The sequence below is a fragment of the Labrus bergylta genome, chromosome 12, assembly GCF_963930695.1.
Source record: "Labrus bergylta chromosome 12, fLabBer1.1, whole genome shotgun sequence".
NCBI classification, from domain to species: domain Eukaryota; kingdom Metazoa; phylum Chordata; class Actinopteri; order Labriformes; family Labridae; genus Labrus; species Labrus bergylta.
Window position 1 is genome coordinate 4,145,311 of NC_089206.1, and position 16,343 is coordinate 4,161,653.

At 39.6% G+C, this 16,343-nt stretch overlaps 1 protein-coding gene across 1 annotated transcript in view; it reads left to right on the forward strand.

Annotated features, from left to right (window-relative positions):
• Nucleotides 1–8,660, forward strand: part of tspan31 (tetraspanin 31) — an 8,824-nt gene extending 164 nt beyond the window's left edge. The window contains exons 1-6 of the mRNA XM_020650280.3: nt 1–36; nt 4,268–4,435; nt 4,826–4,906; nt 5,008–5,148; nt 5,610–5,717; nt 6,761–8,660. The exon at nt 1–36 is cut by the window's left edge and continues 164 nt beyond it. Of these exons, the coding sequence (XP_020505936.2) occupies nt 1–36; nt 4,268–4,435; nt 4,826–4,906; nt 5,008–5,148; nt 5,610–5,717; nt 6,761–6,835 (609 nt within the window). The 3' untranslated portion in view covers nt 6,836–8,660. The remainder of the gene's footprint in view (nt 37–4,267; nt 4,436–4,825; nt 4,907–5,007; nt 5,149–5,609; nt 5,718–6,760) is intronic.
• The last annotated feature ends 7,683 nt before the right edge of the window (nt 8,661–16,343 follow it).

Consider the following 16,343-nt stretch of genomic DNA (forward strand, 5'->3'; position numbering starts at 1 on the left):
AAAAATGCTCTCTGTGCCCTGAATGTGGTTTACATGGTGAGTGAACGAACAGGATCATCATGCTAATGTTAGCTTAGGCTAGTTAGCTTCTGAATGAACTGATGTAGTGCGGCGCGGCTAGCTGCGAGCTAACTAGCTACAGCGCAGGGGGGAAATGCTAACGTTTTTTGTCTTTCACTCTACACGCTTCTTTTGTTCACTTCACAGATGAACACTGGTATGAACTGTTTGCCACATGTCTATTAGATAATTAGACACATGTAGTGTTCGTTATTAGATTACATAGACATGTAGGAAGTATAGTTCCTTCGCTTTGTAGCTGACCGCAGCTAGCGCCGTTAGCTGTACGTAAGCTAAGGTACCGTTAGCTGGGAGGCCAGCTGACACAAACTGTGTTATTTCCACGCTTTATCTCCCACGTCCTTTCCCTTTCTCTGTCACTGGGGCTTGTCACAGCACGATTGAATGATCTCACATGCATGTGTCCTCCAAGTTAAACCGGGACGAACTGAGATGAGACATTTAAAAACAACAATAAGCTTCTAAAGAAATCAAATAAACAAAACAAAGGAGGCCCAGTAGTCACATTATTATTATTTATTTTATTACTTATATTTGATTTGCTTTTCTTAATGAGGATACATCAAAAATAAACACAGTATTCAAACGTTGGTGTCAGTTAATAATAATAATAACTTTATTTATACAGCACCTTTTAAAAACACAGGTTTACAAAGTGCTTTGACAAACAGCAAAAACAAGAACAAACTAAAGCAAACACAGAAGAACAGAAACAAGAACAAACTAAACCAAACACAGAAGAACAGAAACAAGAACAAACTAAACCAAACACAGAAGAACAGAAACAAGAACAAACTAAAGCAAACACAGAAGAACAGAAACAAGAACAAACTAAACCAAACACAGAGGAACAGAAACAAGAACAAACTAAACCAAACACAGAAGAACAGAAACAAGAACAAACTAAACCAAACACAGAGGAACAGAAACAACAGCAAGAACATAACAAATGCAAAATACTAAAAATAATTAAATACAATTCAACGGAAAAGAACCCAAAGTGCACGATGCCCAACAGACATATATAACCAGACCATCATAAGAACCATCATAAGAACCCAGGGAACACAAGAACCATCATAAGAACTCAACAACACGAGCTGAGACCAAGAGGAACCAAAGATTTAAAAAGATGTAAGAAACTAAAAGATAGTAGTAGTCAGTCAGTTTAGCCTCCTTTTAAATATTCTCTTCAGACTTTGTGGTGGGTTTTAAAGTCAGTCCACTTCTTCCTTGGCATGCAGATTGTTGTCGTCTTAAATTGAGTGTGAAGTTCTCCATATCATGTCGTTTTTTCACAATGTCCAACCAGTTTCTCCGAGTGGGGGGGGGGGGCGTCCTCCTTACACCACTTTCTTGTTATAGCTTTCTTTGATGCCACCTGTAGTATTCCAGCCTTCTGTCTTTGCTTTGTATATTTTCCTGTGTTAAATTTCCCAGATACAGCACTTCACAAGTCTTAGGAAGTTCATAACCTGAAATTGCTTTCATTCCTTTCCACACTTCATCCCAGGACTCAGTCATTTTCACACATTGTGTTCCCTACACTGTCTCCAGCGAGGCCGTGGGACAAGTGAGAATCTTCCTTTAAGTTTTGGTGTGATGAAAAAATCTCAGAATATTTCTCCAACCGTATTCCCTCCACATTCTAGAACTTGTGGAGTCAAATTTTTAAGGTATGTTCCCATATAAAATATTATGAAGACTGTCTGAGGTGACGTTAAATCATGAGGATTTATTTTAAGTTCTGTTGTTTGTGGTGCTGAAATAATATTTGCTAACCTCTAACTTTGCTCCTTCGTTTAGAGACGAAAAAGATAAAAACGAGTCAAAGCCTGTCAACCTCGACAGAATCTAATCAGTTGTACACGTCAACATCTTTATTACAGGTCTACTACATATTATCATGATGCAGAGGCGTTTCTGTAGTTTTATTTTTAGTATAAGAATCAGCTTTCTGTCAGGAATTTGATCCAGCTGGTTTTAATCAGCTCGGAAATTACATCATTCACACAGATTAAAACATTACAACAAGCCCTGCAGAGGTAACAAAAACATTAAATTACCTAACACTTGAGATAAGTTATACATGTCCCAGAACTCATTAAACTAACTCTCGCATTGTGATCAGTGTTGTTGTTTTTACTCAGGTTTTAGTTTTTGCCCCTTGCACCATAAGCTCACTGAACAATCAGTATCCAAATCATTTGTTATGTTTGTGAGCCAATAAAATAGCTTAGCTGTAAATTGAAATTAAAGCAATCTTAGCACCTTCAGTGTGTTGAAGTGAGAAAGGTAATATTTGTACTAAATGTTTATGATTGAGGTTGTAGTGGATGGTGGTGGTGTACTTGATGCATTGTTTCTTATGTATGTTAATGTTGTGGACCAAGGTACTCCTCTCGATGTTTAATTTACCAGTATAACACGGCTCAAACTGCAAACTTCAGACTCTCAGTGCAAATAACAACTGAACATTCATATTTTTGTAAAAGCAGAACTTATGGACGAGCAGTTGTATAAGAGAGAGAGAGAAAATTGGGAAATCTAATCAGATTGAACAAGCGTATCTAATGAGGAAGCTTGTGAAGTACACCCACTCTGAACTGCTCTGTCGTGTGTATTCATATTGTTTAGATCTGAAACGATTAGTAAGAAAATAGGGTTAGTGAGGTTCCTGAATTATTTGAATGTTTTTTAAAGCAAAGATAATTATATCTTCAGGGGCTCCGTAAATATCTTACCATGTTCTGATTTTCTATTTATGAAGAAGTAAGTGACACTAACCTAATTATCTTAGGCTGACTGGATATAAAAAACAAATGTTATGTGCAATAATATAGTTAAATATTGTGATAAGGAGATTACTGATATTAGAGATTCTGTAATTTCTTCAGTTGTTTGCAATATGTTTCTCTTGAATTCAAAATAAATCCAGAAAGTCCTTTTTGACATTTCTTATTTGGCACCAATTAATGCGAGGGTAGCTGATTGCTAGGTTGAGCGTCATCTGACTACATCAGAATGGTCTGGACTAAAAAGGACACATCACGCACTGAGTGAAAAAACGTTGCTTGTTTACTTGAAATCATTTTTATTATTTAGTGCGATAAATTCAGAAAAGTGTTTATTGCAAATGTTCACATTGCAATAACAATGAGTGATCCGAGTTTTCATACTTCTCTGCATAAACGTAGTACACCTTCATAACAGCACTCACGACAGTGAATGCCTCCGTTTGTCTGTCATGTTTGCGTTCCTTAAATTTTTGACGTTGGCACAAGGTTTGAGTTAGTCATGATTTAATTACTGCTGTGTCAAAAGCTTCTGGATTAAACTTGTTTTGCTCCGACTCACTCACCTGCTGACATGCTGAATATGATTAGGTCTGCAAGGTGTGCATGTTGTGAAAGACACGAGTAAACTTGGTAGATATACTTAGTCTTCTGTTACACCCTGAGAGCTTGTAGGTCTCTGTGTCCTTATTGCTGAAAGAGAACACATGAGACACGACCTATCGAGTCAACAACCTTGGACCATGTACACATGCTCCAGATCATGTTGGCAGCTGAGTCACTGTAACTGTCATGACTATGACTCGGTAGCTGCTGCGGTGAACTGGGACATTCTGTACATACAAGTGCTGCAAGGACGAATAGTCCCATCACATCCAGACGACTCTCCCTGGATCATAAGAGGCAGCAGTTCTGTTATGTGTCCACTTTCCATGAAATAATCAAGGATGTGCTCATTATTTAAGTCCACTGATGTTACAGAAAACATGCCGGATTGGTGTTAGCAACACTGACAAACAGCAGAGGGAGTTAGAGTTTACTTTCTGTTGAGGGTAATCACTTAAAGCAACACATAATGTGACCCAACAAAAGTATGAAGTCAGTGTTTTTGATTGGTTTCAGGGTGTCATAAACAGTAAAAGCACTGTGTAGAGACAGTCTTATGATCCAGAGTCATATGAAGACATTTAGAAATGAAACTGTGTCATCAGGTCAAACTGTTACCTCCTTTGTCACCGGTGCTTCATGCTTTATTTTTTGACAGGCTTTATAAAACATAGTTAAAATAGGACGCCTGGTGTTTGTGGTTGTAAAAAGCTGTGACTGTGTGATAAGCTCACTTCCATGTCGCTGATGCTCGTTGTTGACTTCCTTCCCTCTATTCCCTTCAGCTGGTGGGGCTGCTGCTGATAGGCGTAGCAGCATGGGGGAAGGGGTTCGGCTTAGTGTCGAGCATCCACATCATCGGCGGGGTCATTGCGGTGGGCGTCTTCCTGCTGCTCATCGCCATCGTGGGACTCATCGGAGCAATGCACCACCACCAAGTCATGCTGTTCTTCGTATCCTTTCCTCTCGTTGTCACTGATGCATGCTTGTGTAAGTGGTCATCTGGTCAGGGTGTGTGATATGGATTTTTTTCAGCTGATACCATTACCTTCCCCACAGTGCTGATACCGAGAAGATACCCAATGATTTTCAGAGGTTAAGAAAGGTTATTCAATTGTAGTTTGTTGAAACATCTTAATATATTAATTAATATCTTAAAGTCTTCAAGGCCCTTGCAGAAAAAAAATAATCCAACCTGCGATCATGTTGTCTTCATCTGAAACATTTAACGTGCACTTCCCTGCTTCCTCCTTTTAACAACGTAAAACAATGACGTTGGTTAAATGATCTAAGGGCTCCGTTACTTGTTTCCTTTGATGCTTCCTTGACCTCCTGACTCCTAGTACATGGTCATCCTTTTCATCGTTTTCCTGTTCCAGTTTGGAGTTTCCTGTTCCTGCTTGGCAATGAACCGCGGGCAGCAGGTAAGGAAACATAAATGGTGTATATGGTGTATATGTATAAGTTTTTGGGTGTTTTTTCCAACAATTAGCTCCATTTTAATTTGTCTTCATTGCTTCTTTAGGTGACACTCCTGAACTCCACGTGGGGAATGTTGGAAAACAAGACTAAGACCGACCTGGAGAGTCAGCTGAACTGCTGCGGGCTGCTCAACACCACCGACAGCTGGCGACAGTTTGACCTGGACGTGCAAAACTGCCCCGCTGTAAGTCCCCATATCAAAGGTTTCATTGTTGCAAATGCATCAGTTAGGAAAAATAAAACTTGTTTCTTAAAAGCTTAAAAGCTGTGGTGGCCTAGTGGTTATGTTGCACGCTCCATGTAAAAGGCCCCCAAAAAATCTGTATATATAAAAAGTTGACCTGCTTGAGCAGCAGAAATAGTATTCTGTTCTGTTCTGTTTTCTTTCAGAATATATTTTACTTCTTGTGTAACTGCTCACTGGCTTCATAGATAAATATCTAAGTATCACACTGAACTTCCAGTTACACAATATCTCCCACTGAATAAAAAGTCCCATAAGCATTATAAGAGTTAGAAATAGGCCACGTTCTCTAGTTCTCAGAATAGATTTTGGCATACAATAGTGTTTTTTTTCCCCCTGACAAACTGTTGACTCATACTGCTGAAGACTTGAGGCTTCTTTTTTGTCTCTTTCACTTTCAGTTGTGCAAACAGCACACTTGCTACACCTGCGGACTAAAGATGTTGGATCATGCAACCGAGGCCCTGAAGATCCTCGGGGGCGTCGGACTCTTCTTCAGCTTTACAGAAGTGAGTGCTCACTTTCTCAACCTGCATCCACTAACAATTCGCTCTCATTGAATCGTTTGTAATGCGTCTTTGGCGGGAAAGAAATGGGTAACAACATTAGGTTTTAATATTGAATAATAACTGGACTGATTGTTTTGCTTAAAAATGTCGTTTTCACACATCCTCGAGTAGTTCTTTGATAAGAAAAGATAAATTCATAAAGGTTGGCAGCTGTCTTGTTTTTCAAGCATTTCATATTTGTTGTGAAATAAATAAATTCTAACAAAATCACTGCCATCTGGGGACCTTTTGGCAGCGAGAAAATATATCACAACTTAAATACACTTCAGGGTTTCCTGCAGGCCCCTAAAAAGTCTTCAATTCGATTTTTGCAATTTAAGGTTGTAATAGTCTCTAAAAGTCACATTTTTACACGTGAGAGGTCCTATGAAACATGCCTGAATACTTTTTCAATTCTACACCTTCCAGTTTTATGATTTCTTTTTTTATTATTCTTTTTTGTGGATTTCATCGTTCATGTCACAGTTCACAGCATTTACGGCATCATATCACATATGCATTCATAAACCATTAGAAGAAGAAAAGGTGAAGAGGATTGGGAAATTAAAGTTCAACAAAATAAATAATACAGGAAATGGTTGGCACGGTCAATCAATGATTGTGAGGCAACGTGCAGGATACGATAAAACATTTTTTATGCTGGTCTTAAAAAGATCTTAAATGGGCGCTGATGGCGAGGTCGCGCCCCTGTATGGAGGCTACAGTCCTCCCAAGTGGGCGGCCTGGGTTCAAGTCAGACCTGTGGCTCCTTTTTTTGCATGTTATTCCCCGCTCTCTCTCCTGATTTCTTACTCTATCTAATAAAGGCAAAAAGACCCAAAATCTGTAAAAAATTGTGCAAGTGACACGAGCTGGCAACCCTGACCGGGATCCTGACATTCTGACATCACATATCTTGTCAAAGGCAGATGAATTTTGCTGTGCCAATCTTCATGTTTTTTTATAAATCTGTGTGTGTTGTTTTTTTGTTTTTTGTTAAACAGATCTTGGGGGTGTGGCTTGCCGTGCGCTACAGGAACCAGAAGGATCCACGAGCAAACCCAAGTGCTTTCCTATAGTGTGTCTCTCACACGCAGAGCAGCGCAGCAGAAGCAGTTTCAAAACACACTGGTACACGCTAAATCATGCACATCTAGAGGCATACAAACACAGCCGACACAACATCAGCGAATGGACGAGCGCACGCAGCACCTGACACACTGAGCAGCATTACACACACACACACACACACACACACACACACACACACACACACACACACACACACACACACACACACACACACACACACACACACACACACACACATTCACCTGAGACTTGAGAAGCTACATCCACCTGTCCAGAAATGTTTGCCAGAGCTGAAGCTGGAAGACTGGATACTTATGTATGAAAGGAGAAGCTGTAATACCAAGAAGTGCGGTATGTTGACCCAGCCTTGATTTGAGTACCAGATTTCCTGCTAGATCCCCGACTATGTAACAAGCGATGAGACATCTCTGCATGTGTCCTGCGCTCTGCACGGACAAAACAGCCTCTTTGTTGATTCCATTCCACATGCCAACTTAATAACGACTGTGCCGTGTCCGACTAATAACATGTATGCACCTTGAAGTTTTCCCTCTCGTCTCTAATGTAGTGCCACGAATATACTCCTCTGGTCAGTGCTATCGGTGATGTGTAGAACTGTGTACCCAAACATGTCCAGTTTGAGTCAGCTGAGGGGGGGGGGAATAAAAACTCGATGTGTGGTGTAAAGTAGTTTTTGAAACTGTATGTAAATGTTTTTTTTCACATGCTTCAACAAAAAAAAAAAAAAAAGAAGTCAGGGTTAAACAGGATAAGGACGCGAGAAAAATAGATTTTAGGTAATGTTGTTGCTTGTCGTTCGGGTTCAAATATTTATGAACTGTATCTGAGCCAACTAACTTTTTAACAGTGTGAGATATTAGGATGCCAGTGGACTGCAGCCTTGATGTTGTACATAATCTTTCTGAGATCATTCTCTCCGGGTTTGCCATGTAGTGAGTGACCACCTCTAGCTGGGAGGTTTTGCCTGCACAATAATCCACCCTTCTGTATTTACTATGTTCCTTTTGTGTCGCACAGTGACGTTGCTTAGAGTAGGATCTGGTTGTAGAAAACGTGGAGTTGGGTACGTTATCATTACCTCCTGTTTAACTGGGTAGGGAAAAATCACATTTTTAAAAAAGAAAATCACGTTTTGATTTAAAAAAAAATAATTGGGTAAATTTGGCCAAAACTGTAAAACACAAACCCAGTTTTGTTTTAAAAAGTGTTAATTGTGAAAATGTTCTCTTTGTTATTCTTTATTTTTAAGAATTATGTTGTGAAATTATTTTGTTCTCTGTTGCCATCTGCTCTTTTTATTTTTCGTTCATCAGTGTTAAAATAATGCTTTGTAAAAAAAGAAAAAAAAACCAAGGTGTTAAATATTTTCAGGATTTTTTTTTTAAGTTAAGTTTTGAAGATGCACATTTAGAGGCTCCAGTTAAGTTGTAGTTCTGATATGATTTAACGCCTCGCTCGATGTTTTCCTGTTAATAATTCACTGCTTCATCTATTCTCTCTCTTTTTAAAAGACGTATTTTTTCTCCTCTTTGAAATTGCTTTTTAAGTTAAAGGACTAACACTAACTGTCGTTTCATGTCTTACTTGAACCGCTCAATGGTTGACTGATTTTCCTGCTGCTGATTTGGAGTGTATCGCTGGTGTAAAACAAGACGTGTTAAGAGATCTTAAGCTTAATTATGCCGTGTATTATTACACCTCACTTCTTTGAATTTGTGTGCACTTGTTATTCCAATGTATCTTGAATTTTTGAGACTTAATTTTCCAAATAATAAAACCTCAAATTGGAAACGGTTTCCTCTTGAATCATTTATTTTCCGTGTTGATGCCGCCTCGTCTTTTTGAATACACCCTGACAGGTTCAATTATAACGTAGACACTAAGTTACTCAGTTGATTACATGCCATGTTGCACGTCTTACTTGGGTTACATAACTTCTGGTTAATTTCTACCCGGTGTGGTTTCATCATTTACACCAGGTCTGTTAGGAGGCAGACGAAGTGGGGCAGTGGGTTTGAATATTTTCTGTTGACCGTCATTGTCGCCATCTTTGTCCTTCAAGTCACATTTTCGCTTAATTGTATTTGTTTATTTAACAGGGACACATGCAAAGTAGAGGCCGTGCATCCAGGTTTCTAGCCGTGGTTAATTAGCAACTCCTGTGCTAGCCTCTTGGCGTCCTCTACCTGACTCTAATCAGCTTTTGGAGCTGATATATAAGAATGTCAAAAAGTGTGTGAACAGGTTATTGTTGGGGTCACAAGTCATAAGCAGCTCCCCCCTTTTCTTCTCTGGGATCTAGACTTTCATCAGTCTGACATTACTGAAGGATCTAAACCATTTTAAGATGATGGAGTTTACAAATTGAAACGGGCTTCACTTTACTGAAGCAACCAATCATACAACGTGTATTTTTGTTGCCTTAAAAAGTTATGGTGTGTATATAGGTTTAAAATAAAATGCGATTATCACAGTTTAAATGTAGGATGGACCATGCTTTTGTTCACTTCTATTCCTCCCCCAGCCCTCCTCCTCCATGCAGCCAGGCCTCAGAAAGCTTCCCCCCCTCTCTCCCTCCTTGTGGGCGGCCTTAATCCTGAATCTGATTAGACTAGTTTTGCTGAGTGGTGTAATTACATTTACTTGAGAAAATGTAATTTTTTACTTTCCAGTCCTGGTCCAGGCTACATTTAGGGCTCAGTTACCTTTATTCATGACTTGTTGGTTAATAAATAAACAACAAAAATACTAAAGTGGGGGCGCTGGTGGTGCAGTCGTGCAGACAGGCTGTAGTCCTCTCGCCCTGATTTCAGATTCCACTGTCATATCCCTCCAATAAAGGCACAAAAAGCCCCAAAATAAATCTCAAATTATATGAATAATGTGGTCATTGTCTGTTTCCTTTAAGGGTTAAATTCTTATGTTTACATTTATTATTTTTCTTGTCAGAGAGGAGTCTAGAGTTAAGGTGTGATGGAACCAGTCAGGACTCCTTTCACCACACGATGGCAGCACAGAGTCTTCTTCTGCACTGCTCCCGGTCACATCCTCTGTTATGTCAGGGCCCATTCTGACACACTAAATACCCCCAGACAAGAAAAAGAACCACAGTGTCTCCTTCCTCAGGTGACTGTCACCTTACACATTGATTGCTTTTACACGTGGCAGCTGTAACATGAATTGACTCGAGCAGAAGAAGCAGGGTTGTGATTCCCTGTGATACTCAACCGGAGGGCCATTATTAATCCCTTCTGCTGGGCCGGGTCCAGTAATGTGGGGGTGGGGGTGGGGGTGGGACCGGGGAGCAGAAGGAGAGCTCAAGTGCACTCTGATAGGGGAATAGAGACAACACCCAAAGAAATTATCCTGATACCTTTCAACCAAGGTTGTCCTAAATGAGGATAAACTGCCTCTGTGCCCTCTTCTTAATGGCCCATGGCAGACTGTCCCCCCCCCTCTCACCAAAGGCGTGACCCAATCTCTGGCGTTCGGGGCACCCTGCCGAGAAGCACCTGCAGCTCCGTTTTCCTGAGACGCAGGAACATTTATGTAAGTGAAATGTGCCTGGTAAGGTTTTTTTTTGGGTCTTGAGTGTTTCCGGAAGGCTTTTTTGGAAACGAGGATTTATGAAAACTGCACCACATATCGAGTCCCCTATCCTGTCAGCGTGCTCTCCTGAGGGCCCGCTGCCAGTCCCCACCCTGTGATGCATGTCCATATGCCGGGTGTATTAGCTGGGAGAAGCTGTGGAGAATCACACCAACAGGGACGGCCATCTGTCCTCTCACAGATATAGCATGGACTCTTGCAAGCGCATGAAAGGCAGGATCTTAAAACATTTGGTCCATTATATCACAGCGCTGATGATGAATGGCTTTTACAAGGGCTTGTCCTATACGCAGAGCTAATTATATAGGTTTTCAGCATGGGGGCAGGACAATGCAGCACTTAGATTAGTGGAGGCTGATAAACTGTTTCTTTTAATAGGCCTATATCGAGTGGGGGAGGACAAATTCAGATCTTTTATTTTATCAAAACGACTTATACTATACCATGAAAAATAGGCTATACTCCAAAGCATGTGATGAAGTTTCAAAAGCTAAAAATTCTAATTTATCTTTTTAAGATATTAAAAATGAGAGATGTTCAACATAAACAACCATAAATAATAACAGGAAGACAAAAACACTGAAATAAATAGGCTAAATAGAGATTAAACATACAGCAAGTGGGAGGTATTGATGGGACCAGTAAGACTGATTCACAGGAATGTTTTTAGTATCCTGTTATTTTTTGTCATTTTGTGTCTCATACATTAAATAAATATATTTCTAATAGTGGCCAGAGTGTTAGAAATCAGAATACGGTGTGAAAATCTCTTTTTTCAAGAGGGTAAAAAATTTATGTCACAAATGATTTTTGTGACCCACAAATGAACATCAAGTTTATGAGAATGTCATGTTGTTGATAACTGCACTTTTGTTTTGTAGCCTACTGATAATGTCACCATTTCATTTGTAGTTTTATCCTCCTGTGTGAAAATCTCTGGATGATGAGAAATTTGTAAAAAAAAAAAAAAAAAAAGTGGATACAATTTTCAAAAACTCTGAATAGGCCTATAAACACAAGCAAGTCCTGCAAAGAGGCGCTGCTTGTCAATAGGCAAGGCAGGCAACTGCTTGGGGCCCCTGGCCAGTAGGAGGCCCAGCCGAGGACTGACAAACTTTAAACTTAATGTAGCAGTGACTCAGAGTTTTACAATAGTAGAAAACCTCCCCAGGTGGGTCCCATCTGACAGTACTCACTGTTGTTGCACGACTAAGGGTTCAAATATTCCTGTGAAAATTTAAATGTGTCACTTAAAGTTGCCATTGGATTCAGATTATCATTTAACATAAAGGTGACGAATGCTAGTTGGAGGGGCCCCCTGTTAATTTTGCATAGGGCCACAACAGAATTGCCACTGGTCCTGCATTTAATATCACTATAACAATATACAATATAGAATAGAATAGAATAGAATTACTTTATTGACCCCAAACTGGGAAATTGTGGCGTTACAGCAACAGGTTATCCAAACACACAATATGAGTAAAAAACACAATGTTAGCAAATCTGAACACAATATAATATTAAATACAAAGTAAATAAGCACTAAAAATATCAAAACTAAGAATGGGAATATATACAACCAGGATTTAACTAAGCATTACTAGTCTTAAATAGGAAGATTAAATGTAAATGTGCAAAAACAGAGTTGTAAATGGACAGTATTGACATAGGGAGATGTGCAATCAGTGACACTATAAGTTAAAGTAAACAACAATATGTCCAAGAGTAAGGTATTTTACCTGCTCTATCGTGAAGTGTCTTCAGATATAATCTATTATGAATTGGTGCGATACAAATAAAGCTGTAACTATTGCGATTGATTGATTTAAAATCCCAACAGCTCTTATGGTGCAGATAAATTATCCCTGATTCAAAACATTGAAGAGCACTAGCTGTCTCCCCCCTGTGGGTTTCCATGTCTCCGACACTGAAGCTTCAGTGTTTAGCCAGCTCTGCATCGGTCTTGAAACCTTTTTGCGTTCTAACCTCTCTCCATTTTCTAAAGCATCTCCAATATTGATCCTATTTTGACCTCCTGTTCAGGGAAAATGTCAGCCAGGCTTTACACATTGACAAAACCTTCAAATTTCAGTCGATGCACGGCCTCTTGAACTCTGCAGCCGTGCAGCATATTCTTATTTCTGCTGCTGCTAAAGCTCCTTTTGCATTTTTCACTTCTCTGCAGCAGTCTCAGCACCCAACATACTAAAACGTTCTAGAAAATTCCCTCTGTGACACTGACAACTTCTCTATTCCACTAAATGAACTGCCTGATCTGAGAGAGGTGTTCTCTGCGTTTGCTCTATGTTCCAATATGGAGATGTGTAACATTCAGATACGGCAACACCACTAAGACAAACCACACATAGAACTACATGAACACAGTTTATTGTGTTTCAGATCTGACTTTAGAAGAGGAAATAAAATTCATCAGCTGATTCAGAACAAAAGTAACTAATAACAAGAACATTAGTAGAAATGCAGTGGATTCAAAGTGTATGTCATTTGTATTATATAATTTCTAATAGTTTGTTTTAGCCTATCAAAAAGAATCCCAAATAGTCTAACAAAATGAGAAAAACTCAAGTGAGGTAAAAGTGCTTACTTAGCATTTAAAGCTACATGATATTTGCTTTTGTATTAAATTGCTTTATTTGATTTTGCATCATTACCACCAAAATAAATTCCTTGAATGTTCAAACGCACTTGGCTATAATCTTGATTTTTAACTGAAATATCTAGATGTCCATATGCTCATTAATACTGACGTTCTTATATTTGAGCTCATCATCAGCTCCCATATATAAACTAGTAATTTGTTTATTTTAGAGCACTCTCATCCAGGTGCATCCTACATCAACAGCTGGAGATTCCTCTAACACAGGATAGCGGGCGGATGAACCTGCGGTGGTTTTAATAGGTCTGTATCTGGATTCTCTGCGAGGACAAACAGGAAGGGGAATCATCCTCATCAGTGAGGAGAGACAAACAGGTCAATATAGCCTATCAATAATGAAACAGAGCGGGGATGCATGTTGTTACCGCTCAGAGGGAAGGGCAACACAGGTGATGCGGGGAGTTATTCAGAGCGTTCAAGTCTTAAAGTGGTAGATCACTTTGGAAAAGGAGACACTACACCTCCTTAATCGTGGAGGTTAAACGCCTTTAAACTGTGTTTTTCCTCGACAGCAGCTACACCCAAACAAGTATCTGGACTCACACTAGAGCAGGCTTTATTTGCTACATCTGTTTTCCATGATAATATTCATTTTATAAGACAGATTCTGATTTCCTGAAAGGTTAAATTATCGACAAATTAATGACAACGATGTTTGAGGGAAGTTAGATTTTTAATGTTTAACAAAAAGTAAAATCTGAGGAAGCAGATACTCCTTTTCTAAAAGACAGAGTGGGTATTAAAAAGGCAATGCCCACTCCAGCAAAGCCTGTTCACCCTGGTGTTGTCTTGCAAGGGATACAGTATCAGATGCTGTATCATCAGACTACAGAGAGCTTCTTCCCTCAGGCTGTAAGACTTCTCTACTCATCCCCCGTACTCCACCGTAAAAAATAGTCTTTCTTGTGTAACAGAAAAAATTGCACCTTGCATTTCACTGTGCAAGCCAAAAAAAAAAAAAAAAAGACAATTTAATGAGCCTTGAACCTAAATTCTAATGAAACTGTGCTCCCTCATTTATTTCATATTAATGTGGTATTTTATTTACACCTTAGGCCAGTTACTTTCATGAGCTGCTTCTCCATATTCATTTTTTCATGTTTAATAACGAACAGATTAACACTATTATCTGGCCTTGTGTGGCATTAAAGGCTTTATATGTGATTTTTTTGATCCAGCAGATGTCGCCCTTGAGCACCAGCATGAAACCAAAACAACTCGCGCCGCATTGTTGTGTTAGCATGCTAATGCTAGCGATCTTTATTATGCTGGTATCTTCACACTGCATGTAAATTTACCTGAAATGAGCGTGATCTAGAAACACAGTTAAGCAGTGAGTACAGTATGTTATTCTTCTTTTCTCTAGTCCCTCAATTAAACAACTTTTATACACGAGGGGAGGAGTCAGCCGGCCGTCCTGGCGATGTAAACAAAGTGAAGATAGGACTCTGAAAACTCTGAAAACATCACAGACAGTGGGACTCGGGTGTTACACCCATTGTAGACAGTCATGACTCACAGAGTTATTTTCAGCAAACACTAAGTGTTTGCGTGCAATTTTTCTGAGCATTAAAAACAAGAAATTACCCAAAATTAGATTCATATATAGGAATTCTGTTTTTGTTGCCGTGGTAACAAAACAGGTATCTTGTAAATTCAAAAACATAGCAAACGCACTTAAAGGTAAAGTATTAATCCTGCAGAAATGTGACTCCTTTCACACTTCTATGATGATATTTTTTTAATTTTTGGGGCTTTTCTGTGCCTTTAATGGAGAGACAGGACAGTGGGGTAGAGTCAGAAACTGGAGAGAGAGAGAGAGAGAGAGAGAGTAGGGAATGACATGCGGGAAAGGAGCCACAGGTCAGATTTGGACCCGGGCTGCCCGCCTTCAAGGACTTAGCCTCTGTACATAGGGGAAGCGCACTAACCGCTAGGCCACTTGCAACCTTTAGGATGATATTCTATGGGATTATTAATACTGACTATAGAAGATGTATATAAGCTATTTTGTCTGCAGAGTCAGCGCAGCTTTTCAGTGAATGTAGGGAAGTAAAGACGTTCACTTTGAGCTCTCTGAAATGTAGGAAGTTGCTTAAATTGAATATACATGTACAGCACAAGTACCTCAAAGCTAGTGTACATTTATGAGCCACAGAGCAATAGACTGGAAACCATTTCACCCCTTATTCAGACATAAATATGTGTCTCCCTCATTGCCTGGAACTTATTAGGATCATTTTTATGTAGGGTAACTTGAGGCCAGGCGGTGTTGTGGGATTCATTTTCAGTTTGTGGCCTGCTTTGACTTTTATTGTGTCAACGAGAAGAAACTGTTTAATCCAGATCAGCTGCATAAAGGCCAATGCACAACCCTGAAATAGTCCCAGTACAGTACCCCAAATGTACCCAGTATTTTTAAATCTAAATAACAGATTCAGTATGATGTATTTCTCCTGTCCTCCCAGGCCGCTGGTGCCCTCGTTTAAAAACACAGAAACCAGTTTGATAATCTGATCTTCAATGGTACCTGTTTACTGGAGAAAACATAATACAGTGCACGAAAGTAGCCCTTTAAAAAGAGAAATCAAAATTCAGGGCTTTCTTGAATTTCCTGCCAGTGGAGAAAGTGTGATTCTTTTTCCATTAGGATGCCCAAAAACTGAGAGAACATGATGCAGTGACCTGTTGAATGTCTTTTTTTAATCTAGTAAACAAAATGCCAACCAAAGCGCTTCACACACACACATACACTCCTAGAAATTTCAGGGGACTACCACGCTTGAGCTCTTTTTGCGTTTCTTGTTCCCTTATGTCCCTCACAAGTTTTCACTGTTGGACAGCGGGTGGGGAGTGGGCGCGAGGGCGTCTCAGGAGGCAATACATGCACAGTACAAGTATCATCCAAAAAAAAAAAAAAAAAAAGAAATCAGGATGCAGCTCCCTCAAAGTTGTGTTTCTTGTCCAGAGAATGTTGTTGCAATCTCTACAGCGAGCTTCCAGTGGAGGAAACATGCTGCAGTGGCCTTATTTGGGGACTCTCTTATGGGGGGGGGGTATGCAGTGCTGATGTAGCAGTTATTGGATCTGGAGCCCTTTGGATACCCCCTGAATTCACCACTGCCAGATTTATCATAAGATTCCTTAAGATTTTTGCTGCTTTTATTTAAAAAACAGTCATTTTA